The sequence below is a fragment of the Callionymus lyra genome, chromosome 1 (genome assembly GCF_982586985.1).
Source record: "Callionymus lyra chromosome 1, fCalLyr1.hap1.1, whole genome shotgun sequence".
Classification (NCBI taxonomy): Eukaryota; Metazoa; Chordata; class Actinopteri; order Syngnathiformes; family Callionymidae; genus Callionymus; species Callionymus lyra.
The window spans coordinates 47,786,438-47,807,513 of record NC_141818.1 but is presented as its reverse complement, the minus strand read 5'-3'; the positions used below and the strand labels follow the sequence as shown (position 1 = coordinate 47,807,513).

At 41.4% G+C, this 21,076-nt stretch overlaps 1 protein-coding gene across 1 annotated transcript in view; it reads right to left on the bottom strand.

Annotated features, from left to right (window-relative positions):
- LOC148089965 (NACHT, LRR and PYD domains-containing protein 3-like) overlaps nt 1-20,807 on the bottom strand; it is a 32,873-nt gene extending 12,066 nt beyond the window's left edge. Inside the window, exons 1-6 of the mRNA XM_087810870.1 lie at nt 20,639-20,807; nt 18,751-20,509; nt 18,107-18,280; nt 15,988-16,164; nt 6,511-6,687; nt 4,585-4,761 (exon numbers count right to left, since the gene is read on the bottom strand). Of these exons, the coding sequence (XP_087666996.1) occupies nt 4,585-4,761; nt 6,511-6,687; nt 15,988-16,164; nt 18,107-18,280; nt 18,751-20,509; nt 20,639-20,729 (2,555 nt within the window). The 5' untranslated portion in view covers nt 20,730-20,807. The remainder of the gene's footprint in view (nt 1-4,584; nt 4,762-6,510; nt 6,688-15,987; nt 16,165-18,106; nt 18,281-18,750; nt 20,510-20,638) is intronic.
- Nucleotides 20,808-21,076: the final 269 nt, after the last annotated feature.

Genomic DNA, 21,076 nt, shown 5'->3' with positions numbered 1-21,076 from the left:
GTCATGTGACTTGTGTTGTGTGACTCGTGTAGTGTGACTTGTGTAGTGTGACTTGTGTAGTGTGACTTGTGTAGTGTGACTTGTGTTGTGTGACTTGTGTAGTGTGACTTGTGTTGTCTGACTTGTGTAGTGTGACTTGTGTAGTGTGACTTGTGTTGTCTGACTTGTGTAGTGTGACTTGTGTAGTGTGACTTGTGTTGTGTGAGTCGTGTTGTTTGACTTGTGTTCTGTGACTCTTGATGTGTTAGTTGTGTTATATGACTTGTGTTGTGTGACTTGTGTTGTGTGACTTTTGTTGTGTGAGTTGTGTTGTGTGACTTTTGTTGTGTGACTTTTGTGGTTCGACTCGTGTTAGTTGTGTGACTTGTGTCATTGGACCTGTCTGAGTTGTGTTTTTTCAGTCGTATTATGTAACTTGTGTTGTGTGACTTGTGTTGTGTGAGTTGTGTTGTGTGACTTTTGTGGTGTGACTTGTGTGAGTTGTGTTGTGTGAGTCGTGTTGTTTCAGTTGTGTTATGTAACTTGTGTTGTGTGACTTTTGTGGTTTGACTTTGAAAATCTCCCCCCCTTTGTTGGGAACCCCTACTGTCTCTGAGCCCATCTCCTCCTCTTGGTCATCCTTCACTGCTGTATCTTTGGGTGATATTTCGGCACTAGTGAACAAGATGAAACCCTCCTCTTGCTCAGATGACGTCCTTCCTTGTAGGCTTTTTATCAAAGTATTTGATGTAATTGGCCCCTGGGTTACCAATATGGTGAACCTCTCCCTTTCCACAGGGGTTTTTCCCAATGCATTTAAACATGCCATTGTGGAGCCTCTGCTCAAAAAACCAGGCTTAGACCCAACTGACCTCAGTAATTTCCGGCCTATTTCTAAGCTCCCTTTCTTGTCCAAGATCTTGGAGAAGGTGGTGTCCGAGCAGCTGTCTTTGTTCCTGGATCAGAGCGACATCCATGAGAAGTTTCAGTCTGGCTTCCGTAAACATCACTCTACGGAGACAGCTTTATTGAAAGTTTCCAGTGACATCATGATGTCGGCTGACTCTGGTAAATTCACTGTTCTGGTTCTCTTGGATCTGTCGTCAGCCTTTGACACAGTTGATCACCAGATCCTGCTGAGAAGACTAAGGGATGAAGTGGGACTGTCTGGGTCTGTGTTAGAATGGTTCTCATCTTACCTTTCTGGGCGCAGTTTTAGTGTATCTGCCAATCAAATGAGGTCTGAATCGGCAGATCTGTTGTGTGGAGTCCCTCAAGGTTCTGTTCTGGGTCCTTTATTGTTTTTGCTGTACTTGATTCCCCTTGGTAAAATCATTCAGAGATTTCCAGATGTTTCTTATCACATTTTTGCTGATGACATCCAGCTCTACTGCTCTTTTGATCCAACTGAGCCCCAAAGGCTGAACAGCTTAGTCAATTGTTTGCTAGAAATCAAACAATGGCTGAGTGAAAACACTTTACAGCTTAATGTGGACAAAACTGAAACTCTGGTGATTGCTCCTGATGATAAGATTCCAGGGTTAAGTCAGTACTTGGGTGACTTAGGTCAGTCTGTCAAACTGAGCCTGAGAAACCTGGGTGTTGTATTTGATAAAGACATGTCTCTTGTTCAACACTGCAGAAAACTGACCAGAAACTGTTTCCTTCAACTGAGAAAAATCTCTAAACTTAGGAAAATGTTGTCACAACATGATCTGGAGCTTGTAATCCATGCGTTTGTTTCTTCTCGTCTGGACTATTGTAACAGTTTGTTTTCATGTCTTAACAAGAAGGATGTGTCTCGTCTGCAGTTGATTCAGAACTCTGCAGCGAGAATTCTGACTTGCTCAAGTAGGAGAACTCACATTTCTCCGATCCTTAATACTCTTCACTGGCTTCCAGTTTCTTTCAGGATCAACTTTAAAATTCTGGTTCTTACTTTCAGAGCTATTCATGGTCAGGCTCCTCCTTACATCACTGATCTGATCCAGCCTTACACCCCAGCTCGGTCTCTGAGGTCTGTGGATCAGAATCTACTTATGGTTCCACGCACACGACTCAGGACCAGAGGAGAGAAATCTTTTCAGGCTGTTGCTCTTAAGCTTTGGAACAATCTTCCTCTCTCTTTGCGCTTGATGGATCTACTGACTCCTTTAAGAAACATCTTAAGACGTTTCTATTTGTTCAGGCTTTTCCTTGAATTTCTCGAACTCCTGTGTTGTTCTCGGTGTTGTCTTGATCTTTGAAGTATGTACTGTTTTGAGTATTGTTTTGATTGTTAAAGCGCTTTGTGACCCTGGTCTCGAAAAGCGCTATATAAATATATATTACTTACTTACTTACTTACTTTTGTTGTGTGACTTTTGTAGTGTGACTTTTGTGGTATGACTTTTGTTGTGTGACTTTTGTTGTGTGACTTTTGTGGTGTGAGTTGTGTTCTGTGACTTGAGTTGTGACTTGTGTTGTCTGAGTTGTGTTGTGTGACTTGTGTTGTGACTTGTGTTGTCTGAGTTGTGTTGTGTGATTTGTGTCATGTGACTCGTGTTGTGTGACTCATGTAGTGTGAGTTGTGTTGTGTGACTTGTGTTGTCTGAGTTGTGTTGTGTGATTTGTGTCATGTGACTCGTGTTGTGTGACTTGTGTTGTGTGACTTGTGTTGTGTGACTTGTGTTGTGACTTGTGTTGTCTGAGTTGTGTTGTGTGACTCATGTAGTGTGAATTGTGTTGTGTGACTTGTGTTGTCTGAGTTGTGTTGTGTGACTCATGTAGTGTGAGTTGTGTTGTGTGACTTGTGTTGCCTGAGTTGTGTTGTGTGACTCGTGTCATGTGACTTGTGTTGTGTGACTTGTGTTATACGACTTGTGTTGTGTGACTTGTGTTGTGTGACTTGTGTTGTGTGACTCATGTCGGGTGAGTTGTGTTGTGTGACTCGTGTCATGTGAGTTGTGTTGTGTGAGTTGTGTTGTGTGACTCGTGTCATGTGAGTTGTGTTGTGTGAGTTGTGTTGTGTGACTCGTGTCATGTGAGTTGTGTTGTGTGAGTTGTGTTGTGTGACTTGTGTTGTGTGACTCGTGTCATGTGACTCGTGTCATGTGACTCGTGTAGTGTGACTTGTGTAGTGTGACTTGTGTAGTGTGACTTGTGTTGTGTGACTTGTGTAGTGTGACTTGTGTTGTCTGACTTGTGTAGTGTGACTTGTGTAGTGTGACTTGTGTTGTCTGACTTGTGTAGTGTGACTTGTGTAGTGTGACTTGTGTTGTGTGAGTCGTGTTGTTTGACTTGTGTTCTGTGACTCTTGATGTGTTAGTTGTGTTATATGACTTGTGTTGTGTGACTTGTGTTGTGTGACTTTTGTTGTGTGAGTTGTGTTGTGTGACTTTTGTTGTGTGACTTTTGTGGTTCGACTCGTGTTAGTTGTGTGACTTGTGTCATTGGACCTGTCTGAGTTGTGTTTTTTCAGTCGTATTATGTAACTTGTGTTGTGTGACTTGTGTTGTGTGAGTTGTGTTGTGTGACTTTTGTGGTGTGACTTGTGTCATTGGACTTGTGTGAGTTGTGTTGTGTGAGTCGTGTTGTTTCAGTTGTGTTATGTAACTTGTGTTGTGTGACTTTTGTGGTTTGACTTTTGTTGTGTGACTTTTGTAGTGTGACTTTTGTAGTGTGACTTTTGTGGTATGACTTTTGTTGTGTGACTTTTGTGGTGTGACTTGTTTCATGTGAGTTGTGTTCTGTGACTTGAGTTGTGACTTGTGTTGTCTGAGTTGTGTTGTGTGACTTGTGTTGTGACTTGTGTTGTCTGAGTTGTGTTGTGTGATTTGTGTCATGTGACTGGTGTTGTGTGACTCATGTAGTGTGAGTTGTGTTGTGTGACTTGTGTTGTCTGAGTTGTGTTGTGTGATTTGTGTCATGTGACTCGTGTTGTGTGACTCATGTAGTGTGAGTTGTGTTGTGTGACTTGTGTTGTCTGAGTTGTGTTGTGTGATTTGTGTCATGTGACTCGTGTTGTGTGACTTGTGTTGTGTGACTTGTGTTGTGTGACTTGTGTTGTGACTTGTGTTGTCTGAGTTGTGTTGTGTGACTCATGTAGTGTGAATTGTGTTGTGTGACTTGTGTTGTCTGAGTTGTGTTGTGTGACTCATGTAGTGTGAGTTGTGTTGTGTGACTTGTGTTGCCTGAGTTGTGTTGTGTGACTCGTGTCATGTGACTTGTGTTGTGTGACTTGTGTTGTGTGACTTGTGTTGTGTGTTTGTAAAGATCAACCTGCGTCTCATGGAAGCTTCAAGAACCAGAGAAGAGAGTTTGTTCTAATTGTTGATGGTTTTCTTCAACATTCAATGATTTGAACGTCTTTTACTGTCGAGTCATGATAGAAATACTAGAGTTTAGTCTCCAGACTGTGTTGATAAATATGTCAAGATGACTTGAAATATTCTTCACCTTCCTGTTGTGTTCATGAAATATCATCACTTCTAGAACCAAGTTCATGAGTCGAGGAAAAGTCATTCAAATCCTCTCAGAGTGAAAAAGGTTTCATGAAGAAACATGAATCCATTCACTGTTTACATCCATGTGTGTGTTTGTGTTTGTTTGAAATGATGTTCTGACCTGAGAGTCTCCAGGTGACAGTGTGGACTCTTCAGTCCAGCAGACAGCAGCTCCACTCCTGGATCCTGCAGGTCGTTGTTTCTACTCAGGTCCAGTTGAGTCAGACTAGAGGACGGAGAGCTGAGGACTGAGGACAGAAGTGAACAACTTCTCTCTGTCAGTCCACAGTCGCTCAGCCTGTGAAAGAGACGAGTGTCGTCAACAAGAGGATTGATTTGTGTTTATATGAGAAACAAACACAAGATAACATAAGGAAAAATAAAAAGAGTCACAAAACAAACAACAATGACAAATGAAAATAAAAGGTTGTTACATGTATATTGATCATAATAACACATCATTGATTCTTTTTCTATTCACTTACTTATCTCAGTGTTTTTGTGTGTTTTCTCTCAATTGTTGTGTTTAATTCTTTTCCAGAGTAAAAATATCTTCAATGTAATCAAGACACTGATTCAATCGTGAAGATTCACTTCAGTCAATTTATTCTATTTGTTTTTTTAACATTCAATTCAATATGAACAGGTTTACAAAGTTATTATTCATAACCGTGTCAGGTGTGAGTGTGAAGGTGTTGCAGGTAATACAAGCTCAAACAATGTGTGTGTGTTTGTCACTCACACTCCTGCACTCTCTCAACATTGTTGTCTTCATTTGAATGTTTACAGTTAGAAAATTCAAGGTGAATTCTCTCCATCTTTGGATCCAGTGGATCTATGTTGTGACACAGATGGAGTGTCAATCATCCTCCGTCACATTCACCTTCATTTCTTCTCCATGTTTGCTTCACATGAACTGAATTAGTTTCAACTTTTGAAACATTTGTCAAGTTTGGAGACTATTTTTGAAGTTGTTTCTGGACATCAATCAATATATGGATCAGTTTGTTTCCATCTGGTGACACTTTTTATTCATGATTCATAAACATGTTTCAATTGAAGATATTTTGACATTTTCTTATTTTCTAATGATATTTTTTCACATTTATCAAAGTCTTCAAAGTTTTCCTCCAACATTGTTCAAACATGTGTCGTTCCTTTAAATCTCCAGGTTTCAAATGTTTTCTCTGTAGTTCCAGGTTTGAATATGGAGGCCTAGGAGGGTCAAACCAGGATTTACTGTCACCTATAAATATAAATGACGTTCTTACTTTCATGATATTTCAAACAATCTTCCATGTTGTGAAGTTTGCAGTGGATTTAAGTTCATGTGTTCATGTTATTTATTTTCTTGTAAAACGTTGTTAGTTTTATTTTGAAAGTCCACTTCCTGTCTGTTTATCTCACAAGAGTTCAAACGTCTAAGAAGAAGCTCAAGAGACATTAATTTGCATAAACTCAAGGACTTGAAGAAACATTAAACAAGACTTTTCTCTCTTTGCAGCCAACGAGGTGTTGTTTTGTTTGAATGTTATTTTCTTCTATTAACACTGTGTTAACTTTTCATTTTCTTCATCATTTATGTTCAGTTTTCACGCTGGATTTCGGGGTCAAGCCTAAAATAAACCCTGTCTGTGCCTGAGGGAGAAACATACAGTTGTTCACTGTTTGTGTGTTTGTGTGTTTGTGTGTTTGTGTGTTTGTGTGTTTGTGTGTTTGTGTGTTTGTGTTCACGACACATGTTCAAGTGTTTGCTCGTGAAATTCAAATGAAAAGTTGATGTTGTTTCAAAAGTGACTTTAAAAATGATGGATTTACAAAACAAGAGTCTCTCAAATGTCTTTGAATGGATCTGAGATCAGTAAATATGTGTCAACATACTGAACAGCACGACCCAGCAGAAGAACAAATCAAGTTCAAGTGTGAGAACCTGCTGAAGACTGAGGTCACTTAGAATCAGCTGCTTCATTGAAGACTCAACTTTGACTCTCTGGAGTCTCACCTCTGACTTTCACATGTTCTGAAGCTGAAGACATGATGTTCTGACCTGAGAGTCTCCAGGTGACAGTGTGGACTCTTCAGTCCAGCAGACAGCAGCTCCACTCCTGGATCCTGCAGGTCGTTGTTGACACTCAGGTCCAGTTGAGTCAGACTAGAGGACGGAGAGCTGAGGACTGAGGACAGAAGTGAACAACTTCTCTCTGTCAGGAAACAGTAGCTCAGCCTGTGAAAGAGACGAGTGTCGTCAACAAGAGGATTGATTTGTGTTTATATGAGAAACAAACACAAGAGAACATAAGGAAAAATAAAAAGAGTCACAAAACAAACAACAATGACAAATGAAAATAAAAGGTTGTTACATGTATATTGATCATAATAACACATCATTGATTCTTTTTCTATTCACTTACTTATCTCAGTGTTTTTGTGTGTTTGCTCTCTATTGTTGTGTTTAATTCTTTTCCAGAGTAAAAATATCTTCAATTTAATCAAGACACTGATTCAATCGTGAAGATTCACTTCAGTCAATTTATTCTATTTGTTTTTTAACCTTAAATTCAATATGAACAGGTTTACAAAGTTATTATTCATAACCGTGTCAGGTGTGAGTGTGAAGGTGTTGCAGGTAATACAAGCTCAAACAATGTGTGTGTGTTTGACAATCAAGGAGTCGACTACTTCCACTATACATGGACTACTATCAACCTTCAGTGCCAACATGACTGACCAAATGACTGATGTAGTTCAACATATGGAGGACAGTGAGCTGAGACTATGGTATCCCATCCAAGGACGACAGCCCCTCCATCAGCTCCACACAACAGCTCAGGAGCCCATGATGGTTCAAGTCACTTCCCAACGGACATTTCTAGATTCTCTCATGTTAGACACGAAACACAAAGAGAACTCAAGGCTCCTCTTGTTTTCCGTGGGGATGTTCAGACAAAGTTGAGTTGGAAGAATGGCTCGAGTTGATGGAAGATTATTTCAAGAAACGTGATGTTCAACTGGAGAGTCGGGTCGAAGAAATTCTGGATAATAATGGAGAGATAGATGTTGCACGCCGTCCTCACATGTGTCTGGTCTCTTGAGGAAACATTTTTCTTCTGAACGTTATTCATCGGTGCCTTTGTCAGACTTTTATTCAACTCTCCCAGATGTGATGAAGACCCGTAGGACTACTGGCTCCGCCTCAAGAAAGCTGCTGAAGTCGCAACAGGTTGCTTGTGGGAACAAGGCAAATGTTTGATCACCCAGATCTGGCTCACATTCCGGTCCATACTTTGGATAAATGGTCAGCCGTGAAGTGCAGGACGAGTTGGATGATTTCATAGACTAGTTTGAAGACACCAGCCAGACATAGTGAAGAGGTGAACATGGATAGAGTTGAAGTTAACCTACAGCAGCCTGTGAACCACCTGAGAGACAGCAGCCAGTTGATCCAGACTCTTCTACAATGGAGAGGTTGCTGGGGTTGTTGGAAAAGATGCTGCAGAACCAGAGTCAGAACCAATATAACAGAAGGACACGTAACAACTACAACAGACAACACCGAGGGACTTGACGCTGTGATGTTCTGTATGTGCTGATGGTTCATATTCTCACTGCCGAGAAAACCTTCTCTGCTTCTTTTGTCACTCTCCAGAACACACAAGACGTAACTGACCTCAAGTTCTTATGCCACCTGCCTTCACACATCAGGGAAACTAATCAGTCTGCACACAAGGGAGGAAACTGCAGACGAGTTGAGCCTACCTCCCACCTTAGATGTAGATATTGATTTAGAGTTAGTATATCAGTCTCATGTGAACAAGGTCTTTACCTCAAAAACAGTTATAATGCAAAGCCTACAGAAGATTTCTAATACTGACAGTCTGTTCCACACTGAAGTCAGTACTGAAAATGGATGTGTGGTGAAAGCTTTGGTGGACAGTGGTTCAATGGTGTGCACTGTAAATGAAGCCACAGATATCAGGCTTTCCTGATCACTTTCAAGTGCTGAAAAGAAATCAGCTAAAGACTTCATCAAACCAACACTAATATACAATGTTGTTGCTACTGTTTATGGCTACAGAGTGATGCTCCCTGTCCTTGTTGTACCAGGCCAGGAAGATGACATGATATTGGGCTGCAACATCATCAAATGGCTTATTTCAAAGATGAAGGGTTCAATAGTTCCATCATTAACCTCAACATGTGATGATGCACAGTTACTTTCTCTTTTGGTCACATTCAGACGAGTGGAAAGAGGAAGACCTGCAATGCAGGATTGGGACGACAAAGAGTCGTGTCACACTGCAACCAGGGTCTGAACATCTAGTGTGGGCTAAAGTGTCATCGTCTGCTCAGTCATTGTGGAGAAAACAGTTGTGATCGAGCAACACAGTCCAAAGTGAGACCTGCACAAATCCTGGTAGGAAGAGTTGTCACTACCTTGTGGGGGGATGCCTGGGCTCCTGTGAAGATATTGAATCCTACTGAGAAGCTACTCACTATAAAACGAGATGCTATGGTTGCAGATGTGTCACTCGCCCCTCAGTCCAAGACTTGCCTCAACCAGAACCAGTTTATTCTAATGTGATGTTGACACAGAACATCCACTGGTGTCTGAGGAGATGATCATCCACACGTTGAAGGACATGGATCTGGAGGACTTAGATCTCACTTCCTGTGAAGTGTCTCTTGAATGGAAAAACAAGTTATTATGTCTCATCCAATGTTATGAGTGTACTTTCTCAAAACACAAAATGGATTGTGTTGAGGCAAATGAATATGTTCATAGAATCCGTTTGGTGGACGACAAGCCTTTCAGACTGCTGTAGCACCGTGACCCCTCTAGTCAATATGAGAAACTGAGGATCGCTCTAAATAAGATGGAGGAACAAGGGATTATTCGAGAATCTCAGAGTGAGTTTTCTTCTCCTCTTGTGCTTGTTGTTAAACCTAATGGTGACCTACGCATTTGCAATGACTTCAGATGGTTGATGCTAGAACAGTGAAAGATGCGGACCCCCTGCCCCACCAGACAGACGCCCTTGCTGCGCTTGGTGGTAACACATTTTTCTCCACTATGGACCTCACATCAGGGTTTTATAATGTCAGACTCCACGAAGAGGATAAGAAATTTAAAGCGTTCTCCTTCCGGTTTGGTCTGCACAAATATAATAGAATGCTCCAGGGTCTTACCAACAGCCCCGCAACATTTATAGGGATGATGATGTGCATATTTGGTGATAAGAACTTTACCAGTCGTTTGTGTTATCTGGACGACCTGCTGGTTTTTGCTCCATCGGAGGAGGTTGCAATTGAGCGGTTGGAGATGGTTTTTTCGCGTCTTGCTGCTAACAACTTAAAGCTACACCTAGGAAATGTAACTTTCTTTGCAGATCTGTAAGGTTCTTAGGACACATTATTTGTGCAAATGGTGTTAAAGACGGACGCTGATATAATACAGGCATTTGTTGATGTGGAAGAATCTGATCTGTTTGACCCTGATGGAATCACTCCTGCAATGAGCTGAGATCATTTCTTGGCATGGTCCTGTATTATCACCATTTCATAGAGGGGTGTTCAGCTGAAGCCAAACCACTTTTTGATCTTGTTTCTGATCCTGTCTCCTGTAACAGTAGAGGCAGAAAATGCAAACCTGAATTGAAAAGGTTTCATCAAACTCACTCCTGTTGATTGTTCTGCTGAGTGTAAGGCTGCATTCCAAACACTTAAACATGACTCAGTCCACAGTGTCACTCTGGCTCACCCTGACTTCACAGAGCCCTTGTTCCTGCTGTAGATGCTTCTTTTGATGGGTTAGGGGCTGTCCTCTCACAAGCTGAATTACCCTGTTCATTAGCTAGAGTTTCTGGCGCTGAAATGGGCGGTTTGTGATAAGTTCAGTCACTGGCTAAAAGGGAGACATTTCACGGTTTGGACGGATAACAATCCCCTAACCTACATTGTGACTATGCCCCGGTTGGACGTATGTGAACAAAGATGGGTGTCCAAGTTGGCAGCTTATAGTTTTGATCCAAACTATGTACCTGGCAACAAGAATGTGGTCGCTGGTGCCCTTGAGAAACATTTGTTCAGTCTTGCATTGGTCATCGACTTGTTACAAAGTAGTGATGGGATCGGCAGTTCTTTTGAGTGAACTGAATCACTAGAATCAGTTCATTAAAATGATTCGTTCAAAAGATTCGTTCAGTTCGTTCATTCACCAAATCAATAACTCTGTGCTTATGGAGCTCTGACTGCAATGTCTTCTACTTCCTGAACGCAGCCAAACAATCCGTTACTAGCTTTAATGATTCAGACCCGAGGTTCACGTTCACTGCACTTGAGGGACAATGCAAAAAAAAAAAGAAAAAAAGACGCCCGTTCACGGACAAGGACCAGTGAAATTCGCGAGGAATTAGCAAATAGAGAAGATCTTGAGGTGTGTTCACAGCCGAACTTGAATCCTCGTTCACTGACCGAATCCCTGATGCGCGAATCACCGGAAGAGAATCCTTTTCATTGAACGACTCTTTCGAGAATCCCCGGAGGAGAATCACCGGATGACAATCCTCGTTCAGTCAAAATAAAACAAAAATAATAATAATAATAAAATGTAATATGTAATGTAATATAAAATGCAATCAACTCAAATCAATTAAAAAGGCCTTGTTTAAGTAAAAACAAATATTAAAATAAGAAATCCTTTAAAACTAAATGTTGTGTAGCGAGTCCTTCTCTCCCTCCTCAGTCCCTCCCCCCGCACCCATGAGTAGCTGCGTCGTTCACTGACGCCGAGGATTCAGCGCGTCATAGAATCATAGAATCATCATCATATCATGATAATCATCATCATAGAAGCCTCCCACCGGCACGATCGCGGCTGAGTGAGTTCAACTGAACTGAGAAAGGAACGAATCACTTCATGAAGTGATGCGGTTCAGTACGTTCACTCAAAAGATTCGTTCTTTCGACACAACGACACAACACTATTACAGAGACCTACGTCTCATTGTTGGAGAAGATGTGTGGCCTTAAAGATGAAAAAGTGTATGGTGCATTCAAGTGTAGTACGAACTGTCAAAGGGTCATTGAGCAGTCTTTGAATGAGGGTGGACTCATTAGCTAAAAGTGAAATAGCCAGACTGCAAGAACAGGACAACATTCTAAACATGGCGTTTCATTATGTCAAACGTCATAATCGCCCAAACAGGTGTGAACGGGGAAGTGAACCAGGGGTTTGATGAAGTTGCTTAGACATTGGCCGAAACTTGTCATTAAACATGGCTTGTTGTACAGACAAACTAAAGACAGGCAACTCAACACAAAAAATCTTCCAGTTAATCGTCCCAAATTCATTAAAAGGTCAGGTGTTGCGTGGTTTACATGACTCAGCTGGTCATCAGGGTCAGGCACGAACTGTCTCACTTGCCAGGCATCAGTAAAGGGCTGTTTTGGCTGTGTTGTTGCTAAAACTCCAGAACTTGCATTTCGTGTCCCCCTTGAATGCATTGAAACATCTGCACCTTTGGAATTGGTTTTTGGTCTGCTGAGAAATCTGACAATCTTGCTGTTGGTGATCAGGTTCTGCTTGCTAACCGCAGTGAGAGGGGGAAAAAGAAGCTTGCTGACAAGTGGGAGTCTACTGTTTATGAGGTGACCTCTGTGACCTCATGAGATTCATGTCTACTCCATCAGACACCCTGTAACTCAGACAAAAAGTGGTTCACTTAAACGTGCTGCTCCCGGTGGACATTTTTCTACTAAACTTGAGGTGCACAGACTTCACCTCAGGGATCTGATGACTTCTTACAATGAGATGGTAGAAACTGCTAGATCTGATTACATCAGAAAACTGGTAGCAGCAAATAGGAAAAACCCCAAAGTTTTGTTTGATACGATTAATTCTCTTGTGTCTCCTGCTCCTCAAATCACGCCTGTCTTCTGTGAAGCTGACAGCAATGCATTGTTGAGATTTTTCATTGACAAAATTAAATTGATCAAAGAGAAAATCTCTCCCCCTTTGTTTGGAACCCCTGCTGTCTCTGAGCCCATCTCCTCCTCTTGGTCCTCCTTCACTGCTGTATCTTTTGGTGATATTTCAGCACTAGTGAACAAGATGAAACCATCCTCTTGCTCAGATGACGTCCTTCCTTGTAGGCTTTTTATCAAAGTATTTGATGTAATTGGCCCCTGGGTTACCAATATGGTGAACCTCTCCCTTTCCACAGGGGTTTTTCCCAATGCATTTAAACATGCCATTGTGGAGCCTCTGCTCAAAAAACCAGGCTTAGACCCAACTGACCTCAGTAATTTCAGTCCTATTTCTAAGCTCCCTTTCTTGTCCAAGATCTTGGAGAAGGTGGTGTCTGAGCAGCTGTCTTTGTTCCTGGATCAGAGCGACATCCATGAGAAGTTTCAGTCTGGCTTCCGTAAACATCACTCTACGGAGACAGCTTTATTGAAAGTGTCCAGTGACATCATGATGTCGGCTGACTTGGGTAAATTCACTGTTCTGGTGCTCTTGGATCTGTCCTCAGCCTTTGACACAGTTGATCACCAGATCCTGCTGAGAAGACTAAGGGATGAAGTGGGACTGTCTTGGTCTGTGTTAGAATGGTTCTCATCTTACCTTTCTGGGCGCAGTTTTAGTGTATCTGCCAATCAAATGAGGTCTGAATCGGCAGATCTGTTGTGTGGAGTCCCTCAAGGTTCTGTTCTGGGTCCTTTATTGTTTTTGCTGTACTTGATTCCCCTCGGTAAAATCATTCAGAGATTTCCAGATGTTTCTTATCACATTTTTGCTGATGACATCCAGCTCTACTGCTCTTTTGACCCAACTGAGCCCCAAAGGCTGAACAGCTTAGTCAATTGTTTGCTAGAAATCAAACAATGGCTGAGTGAAAACACTTTACAGCTAAATGTGGACAAAACTGAAACTCTGGTGATTGCTCCTGATGATAAGATTCCAGGGTTGAGTCAGTACTTGGGTGACTTGGGTCAGTCTGTCAAACTGAGACTGAGAAACCTGGGTGTTGTATTTGATAAAGACATGTCTCTTGTTCGACACTGAAGAAAACTGACCAGAAACTGTTTCCTTCAACTGAGAAAAAAGTCTCTAAACTTAGGAAAATGTTGTCGGAACATGATCTGGAGCTTGTAATCCATGCGTTTGTTTCTTCTCGTCTGGACTATTGTAACAGTTTGTTTTCATGTCTTAACAAGAAGGAGCTGTCTCGTCTGCAGTTGATTCAGAACTCTGCAGCGAGAATTCTGACCCGCTCAAGTAGGAGAACTCACATTTCTCCGATCCTTAAAACTCTTCACTGGCTTCCAGTTTCTTTCAGGATCAACTTTAAAATTCTGGTTCTTACTTTCAGATCTATTCATGGTCAGACCTTCCATCAGTGATCTGATCCAGACTTACACCCCAGCTCGGGCTCTGAGGTCTGTGGATCAGAATCTACTTATGGTTCCACGCACACGGCTCAGGACCAGAGGAGAGAAATCTTTTCAGGCTGTTGCTCCTAAGCTTTGGAACGATCTTCTCTCTCTTTGCGCTTGATGGATCTACTGACTCCTTTAAGAAACACCTTAAGACGTTTCTATTTGTTCAGGCTTTTCCTTGAATTTCTCGAACTCCTGTGTTGTTCTCAGTATTATCTTGATCTTTAAAGTATGTACTTTTTTGAGTATTGTTTTGATTGTCTAAGCGCTTTGTGACCCTGGTCTCGAAAAGCGCTATATAAATAAATATTACTTACTTACTTACACGACTAATATTTGAGATGAAGCAACAGTTGATGCACAATTCAAACTGAATAATGAGTCCTTTTTTCAAAAATGTTCTTTCGGGTTCATTGTAGTTGATCGTGTTGATCCTTACATTGTGTAAACCAGTGCTTTATATGTATGTTCTATTATTGTCGGTTATGGAAGATGTAAATTACATCTTATGAGTCAAAGTTGAGTGAAAAATCTGGTCAATCTGTTACTTTCTTGCTTCCAACGGAAGAGTTTACTAGCTGACTGACTAGCTCGGTATCCTGCACTGAGGGATTTTTTAGTGTAATGTAATACTGTTCCTTCAAATGTTTTTACATATTGTAATGTTGTAACTGTTACCCAGTTTGAGCAGAATTTAAGGAGGGTGTATGTAACCTAGTGAAGGGCTGTGCATTAAATTCACTAAAATGGGGTAACAGTGCCACCTACTGTTACTATTGTTTTTGGTTAGTCCTGCCCTTTGAACTGTAGCACTGAATTGTGGGATATCCTCATTGCCTCGACATAGACATAGATACATAGACGCCGCATCGACTGTAGACGGATGTGTATAAAGTGCCGCCATCTTGGTTCAGTGTCATCAGAGGCAGCATTAACAACTGCAGGGAAGGAGGTACTTCTCAATCTTAAAATACAATTATTCGCTGAATTCTGAAGCGATTTTCAAACGGTTTGGTCTGTTCAAACAATCATCATACATGAAGCTATGATACAGGGTGCTTGGATAATAATAATAATAATTGAAAATATTCCTTCTGATAATTTAGCAACTATGGCTCGACCTTTGATAGTTCCTGGACATAGAAGCTGCCATTTGAAATTAAAGTTCTGAAAAACAAGCCACCACAAAGTGGTTGACAAATAAGAACTTCTGTAATAAGAGGAATATACTCAAATGCAATAGAACTTCAAGCAATAAAGTTGTGAACCTCTGTCTGTCTATCAAGCAAACAAACCCTGTGAAAATATCTTGACAAATGAGCGGTTAGTGATAAACTGTGTAAACACATCATTCCTCTATAGACCTAATGCACTGTAGGAGCGAGTAACACTGTACCAAGATGGCCGCCCTGTATACACACCCCTCTAGTGGGCAGCAGCAGTCGATGCGGCGTCCATGTATATATGTCTATGGCCTCGAGGACTGCGATGAGGTAGAAGGAGGAGATGCTCTGTGAGCATTAGTGTATAAAAATATGTTAGAAACACCTTTTTCTTTCAATTGTCATATTTTATATTATTTGTTTAGTAGCCGTTCTATTGTATATGTTTGTTTAATCGTTTAGCGTTTAACTTATTGTGTGGTGTTTCTAGAGCGAGAGCAACGAGTGTGTGAGCGATTCATCCTCTAACAGTATTTTGATTTATGTGCAGAATCCTACAAATAAAAGACAAGTGATCCACGCGCAGCTTCATTGGTGGAATCAGAAGTGTGATGAAAGGTTATACTCACATCACCATGAACATTACCCTGCATTGAAATCTAGCAACAGAACAAGTGATGACATCACAAGAGTCTCTCAAATGTCTTTGAATGGATCTGAGATCAGTAAATATGTGTCAACATACTGAACAGCACGACCCAGCAGAAGAACAAATCAAGTTCAAGTGTGAGAACCTGCTGAAGACTGAGGTCACTTAGAATCAGCTGCTTCATTGAAGAAGTCACTGAAGACTCAACTTTGACTCTCTGGAGTCTCACCTCTGACTTTCACATGTTCTGAAGCTGAATACATGATGTTCTGACCTGAGAGTCTCCAGGTGACAGTGTGGACTCTTCAGTCCAGCAGACAGCAGCTCCACTCCTGGATCCTGCAGGTCGTTGTTTCTACTCAGGTCCAGTTGAGTCAGACTAGAGGACGGAGAGCTGAGGACTGAGGACAGAAGTGAACAACTTCTCTCTGACAGTCCACAGTCGCTCAGCCTGTGAAAGAGACGAGTGTCGTCAACAAGAGGATTGATTTGTGTTTATATGAGAAACAAACACAAGATAACATAAGGAAAAATAAAAAGAGTCACAAAACCAACAACAATGACAAATGAAAATAAAAGGTTGTTACATGTATATTGATCATAATAACACATCATTGATTCTTTTTCTATTCACTTACTTATCTCAGTGTTTTTGTGTGTTTTCTCTCAATTGTTGTGTTTAATTCTTTTCCAGAGTAAAAATATCTTCAATTTAATCAAGACACTGATTCAATCGTGAAGATTCACTTCAGTCAATTTATTCTATTTGTTTTTTTAACATTCAATTCAATATGAACAGGTTTACAAAGTTATTATTCATAACCGTGTCAGGTGTGAGTGTGAAGGTGTTGCAGGTAATACAAGCTCAAACAATGTGTGTGTGTTTGTCACTCACACTCCTGCACTCTCTCAACATTGTTGTCTTCATTTGAATGTTTACAGATAGAAAATTCAAGGTGAATTCTCTCCATCTTTGGATCCAGTGGATCTATGTTGTGACACAGATGGAGTGTCAATCATCCTCCGTCACATTCACCTTCATTTCTTCTCCATGTTTGCTTCACATGAACTGAATTAGTTTCAACTTTTGAAACATGTGTCAAGTTTGGAGACTATTTTTGAAGTTGTTTCTGGACATCAATCAATATATGGATCAGTTTGTTTCCATCTGGTGACACTTTTTATTCATGATTCATAAACATGTTTCAATTGAAGATATTTTGACATTTTCTTATTTTCTAATGATATTTTTTCACATTTATCAAAGTCTTCAAAGTTTTCCTCCAACATTGTTCAAACATGTGTCGTTCCTTTAAATCTCCAGGTTTCAAATGTTTTCTCTGTAGTTCCAGGTTTGAATATGGAGGCCTAGGAGGGTCAAACCAGGATTTACTGTCACCTATAAATATAAATGACGTACTTACTTTCATGATATTTCAAACAATCTTCCATGTTGTGAAGTTTGCAGTGGATTTAAATTGTGTTCATGTTATTTATTTTCTTGTAAAACGTTGTTAGTTTTATTTTGAAAGTCCACTTCCTGTCTGTTTATCTCACAAGAGTTCAAAAGTCTAAGAAGAAGCTCAAGAGACATTCATTTGCATAAACTCAAGGACTTGAAGAAACATTAAACAAGACTTTTCTCTCTTTGCAGCCAACGAGGTGTTGTTTTGTTTGAATGTTAGTTTCTATTAACACTGTGTTAACTTTTCATTTTCTTCATCATTTATGTTCAGTTTTCACGCTGGATTTCGGGGTCAAGCCTAAAATAAACCCTGTCTGTGCCTGAGGGAGAAACATACAGTTGTTCACTGTTTGTGTGTTTGTGTGTTTGTGTTCACGACACATGTTCAAGTGTTTGCTCATGAAATTCAAATGAAAAGTTGATGTTGTTTCAAAAGTGACTTTAAAAATGATGGATTTACAAAACGAGGTGAAAGAAAAACCATGAAGAGAGAAAGAAGGAGTGAGTTGGTGACACAGGGATGAGTTGAAATGAAAGATATGAGCAGGACGTGAGACGACACTGTTGAATATTGTGAAGAAGAACATGTTTGACTTTTCATTCAGTTGCTGATGTGTTCATCACACATGCTCACATCACCATGAACATTACCCTGCATTGAAATCTAGCAACAGAACAAGTGATGACATCACAAGAGTCTCTCAAATGTCTTTGAATGGATCTGAGATCAGTAAATATGTGTCAACATACTGAACAGCACGACCCAGCAGAAGAACAAATCAAGTTCAAGTGTGAGAACCTGCTGAAGACTGAGGTCACTTAGAATCATCTGCTTCATTGAAGAACTCACTGAAGACTCAACTTTGACTCTCTGGAGTCTCACCTCTGACTTTCACATGTTCTGAAGCTGAAGACATGATGTTCTGACCTGAGAGTCTCCAGGTGACAGTGTGGACTCTTCAGTCCAGCAGACAGCAGCTCCACTCCTGGATCATAAAAGTCGTTGTCACTCAGGTCCAGTTGAGTCAGACTAGAGGACGGAGAGCTGAGGACTGAGGACAGAAGTGAACAACTTCTCTCTGACAGTCGACAGCAGCTCAGCCTGTGAAAGAGACGAGTGTCGTCAACAAGAGGATTGATTTGTGTTTACATGAGAAACAAACACAAGATAACATAAGGAAAAATAAAAAGAGTCACAAAACAAACAACAAAGACAAATGAAAATAAAAGGTTGTTACATGTATATTGATCATAATAACACATCATTGATTCTTTTTCTATTCACTTACTTATCTCAGTGTTTTTGTGTGTTTTCTCTCAATTGTTGTGTCTAATTCTTTTCCAGAGTAAAAATTAATTTGTTTCCACATGTTCAAGTGTTTGCTCATGAAATTCAAATGAAAAGTTGATGTTGTTTCGAAAGTGACTTTAGAAAATGATGGATTTACAAAACAAGGTGAAAGAAAAACCATGAAGAGAGAAAGGAAGTTGGAGTTTCTCAGCCTAAATGAAATAAAGAAGGAAATCAAACGTTCATGGTTCATGTCAGAGATGTTTCAATGATCCACTTACAGAACTTCATTTGAAGCTTGAACCACCGGCAGAAGCCTCTCAAGAACCTCCTCTGAGGTAGAGTATTTCTTCATGTCAAACACTTTCAGATGTTCCTCTGAGGACAGTAAGATGAAGGCCAGGCTGGACCACTGAGCAGGAGACAGTTGATCTGTGAAGAGACGTCCTGATCTCAGCTGCTGTTGGACCTCCTCCACCAGAGAAGTGTCCTTCACTTCATTCAGACAGTGGAACAGGTTGATGATTCTCTCTGGAGACACATTCTCACTGATCTTCTTCTTGATGAGCTCTGCTGTGTCCTGATTGGTCCAGGAGCTACTTCCTGTCTGTGTCAACAAACCTGGAAGGAGACTCTGGCTGGTCTGCAGAGAAAGACCCAGAAGGAAGCGCAGGAACAAGTCCAGATGTCCATTTGGACTTTCTAAAGCATCATTGATTTCTTTCTGGTAGAACTTTTCTATGTCAACGATTCTTGACTGCAGGTTGACTTCAGAGTTGAAGAACATCTGGTGAACATGAAGAGCAGCCAGAAACTCCTGAACACTCAGGTGGATGAAGCAGAACATCTGGTTCTGGTACAGTCCTCTCTCCTCTCTGAAGATCTGAGTGACCACTCCTGAGTGAAGTGAAGCAGCTGTGATGTCGATGTCACACTCTGTCAGGTCTGATTCGTAGAAGATCAAGTTTCCTTTCTTTAGATGCTCAAAAGCCATTTTTCCCAGAGACTTCATCATCTTCATGCTCTCGGGATCCCAAACTATGTCTGTCCAAGCTGCTCCATGGTACTTCTGCTTCTTGATTTTGGACAGAACCACCAGGAAGTAGATGAACATCTCAGTCAGGGTGTTGGGCAGCTGTCCTGTCTCTCCTCTCTTCAACATGTCCTCCAGAACTGTGGCAGTGATCCAGCAGAAGATCGGGATGTGACACATGATGTGGAGGCTTCGGGAGGTCTTGATGTGAGAGATGATGGTGCTGGTCTGCTCCTCATCACTGGACCTCTTCTTGAAGTACTCCTCCTTCTGAAGGTCAGTGAACCCTCTGACCTCTGTCACCATGTCCACACACTCAGGAGGGATCTGATTGGCTGCTGCAGGTCGTGTGGTGATCCAGAGACGAGCTGAGGGAAGAAGATTCCCTTTGATGAGGTTTGTCAGGAGGACGTCTACTGAGGTGGACTCAGTAGCTTCTATCAGGACCTGACTGTTGAGGAAGTCCAGAGGGAGTCGACACTCGTCAAGACCGTCAAAGATGAACAGAACCTGGTCTCCTTCAAAACTGCTGAGATCTTTGGTTTCAGGAAAGAAAAGATGAACAAGTTCCATCAAACTCAACTTCTTCTCTTTCAGCAGGTTCAGCTCTCTGAAGGTGAAAGGAAACATGAGGTGGAAGTTCTGGTGGGCTTTGTCTTCAGCCCAGTCCAGAGTGACCTTCTGTGTCAGGAGGGTCTTCCCAATGCCGGCCACGCCCTTCGTCAGCAGGCTCCTGATTGGTCGATTTCTTTCAGGTGAGGCTTTAAAGAGGTCTTCTTGTCTGATGGTGGTTTCTGGTCTGGTCTGGTTCCTGGTGGCTGCTTCGATCTGTCGGACCTCGTGCTCCAGGTTGACCTGGTCTGTGCCCCCCTCAGTGATGTAGAGCTCCGTGTAGATCTCATTCAGAGGAGCAGAGTTTCCTGCTTTAGCGACTCCTTCAGACACTCTGTGGAACTTCTCTTTCAGGCTCCTCTTCAGTCGTCTTTGACGCTTTCCAGCACGACTTCCTGAAGAAGAGAAGTCACATGAAGCTCAAGATTCTAGAAGGTCAATCTTCTCATCAGCTGCAGGAACTTCCATTACAAATTTACTTCAAGACATCATATTCAACAGGTTGAAGGTTCAAATCCTCTTACTTCCCCACAGAAGACCAGCAAGTTCCTCCTGCTTCATGCTCCTCAGGATGTTCAGGATGATCGTCAGAAAAGCTTCTCTGCTGCTCCTCATCTGCTCCTCTTCACACTTCAAGTCCTCCTCTTCCTCATCATCCAGGTGTTTCTGCTCACCTGGTCTGAGAAACTTCTTCACTCTCTTCAGTTCCTCCTTCACCAGGGTCACGACCTTGTCCTCCAGCAGCTGAAACACACACAGACACATGTGACTAGAGGCAGGTCTCAGTTCAAGTCTAACCTGGACCTGTTGAGCAAAACTTTCTTCAAGAGCAGGACGTGATATTTCGTCTCTTATTGACGTCATAGAAGGAAAAGTTCCTTCTTTGAGAGTCTGAGTCACGTTTAAATCTCATCTTCTCTCCAGAACCAAACAAGAGTCTCAGCCACACCAGACCTTCTGGT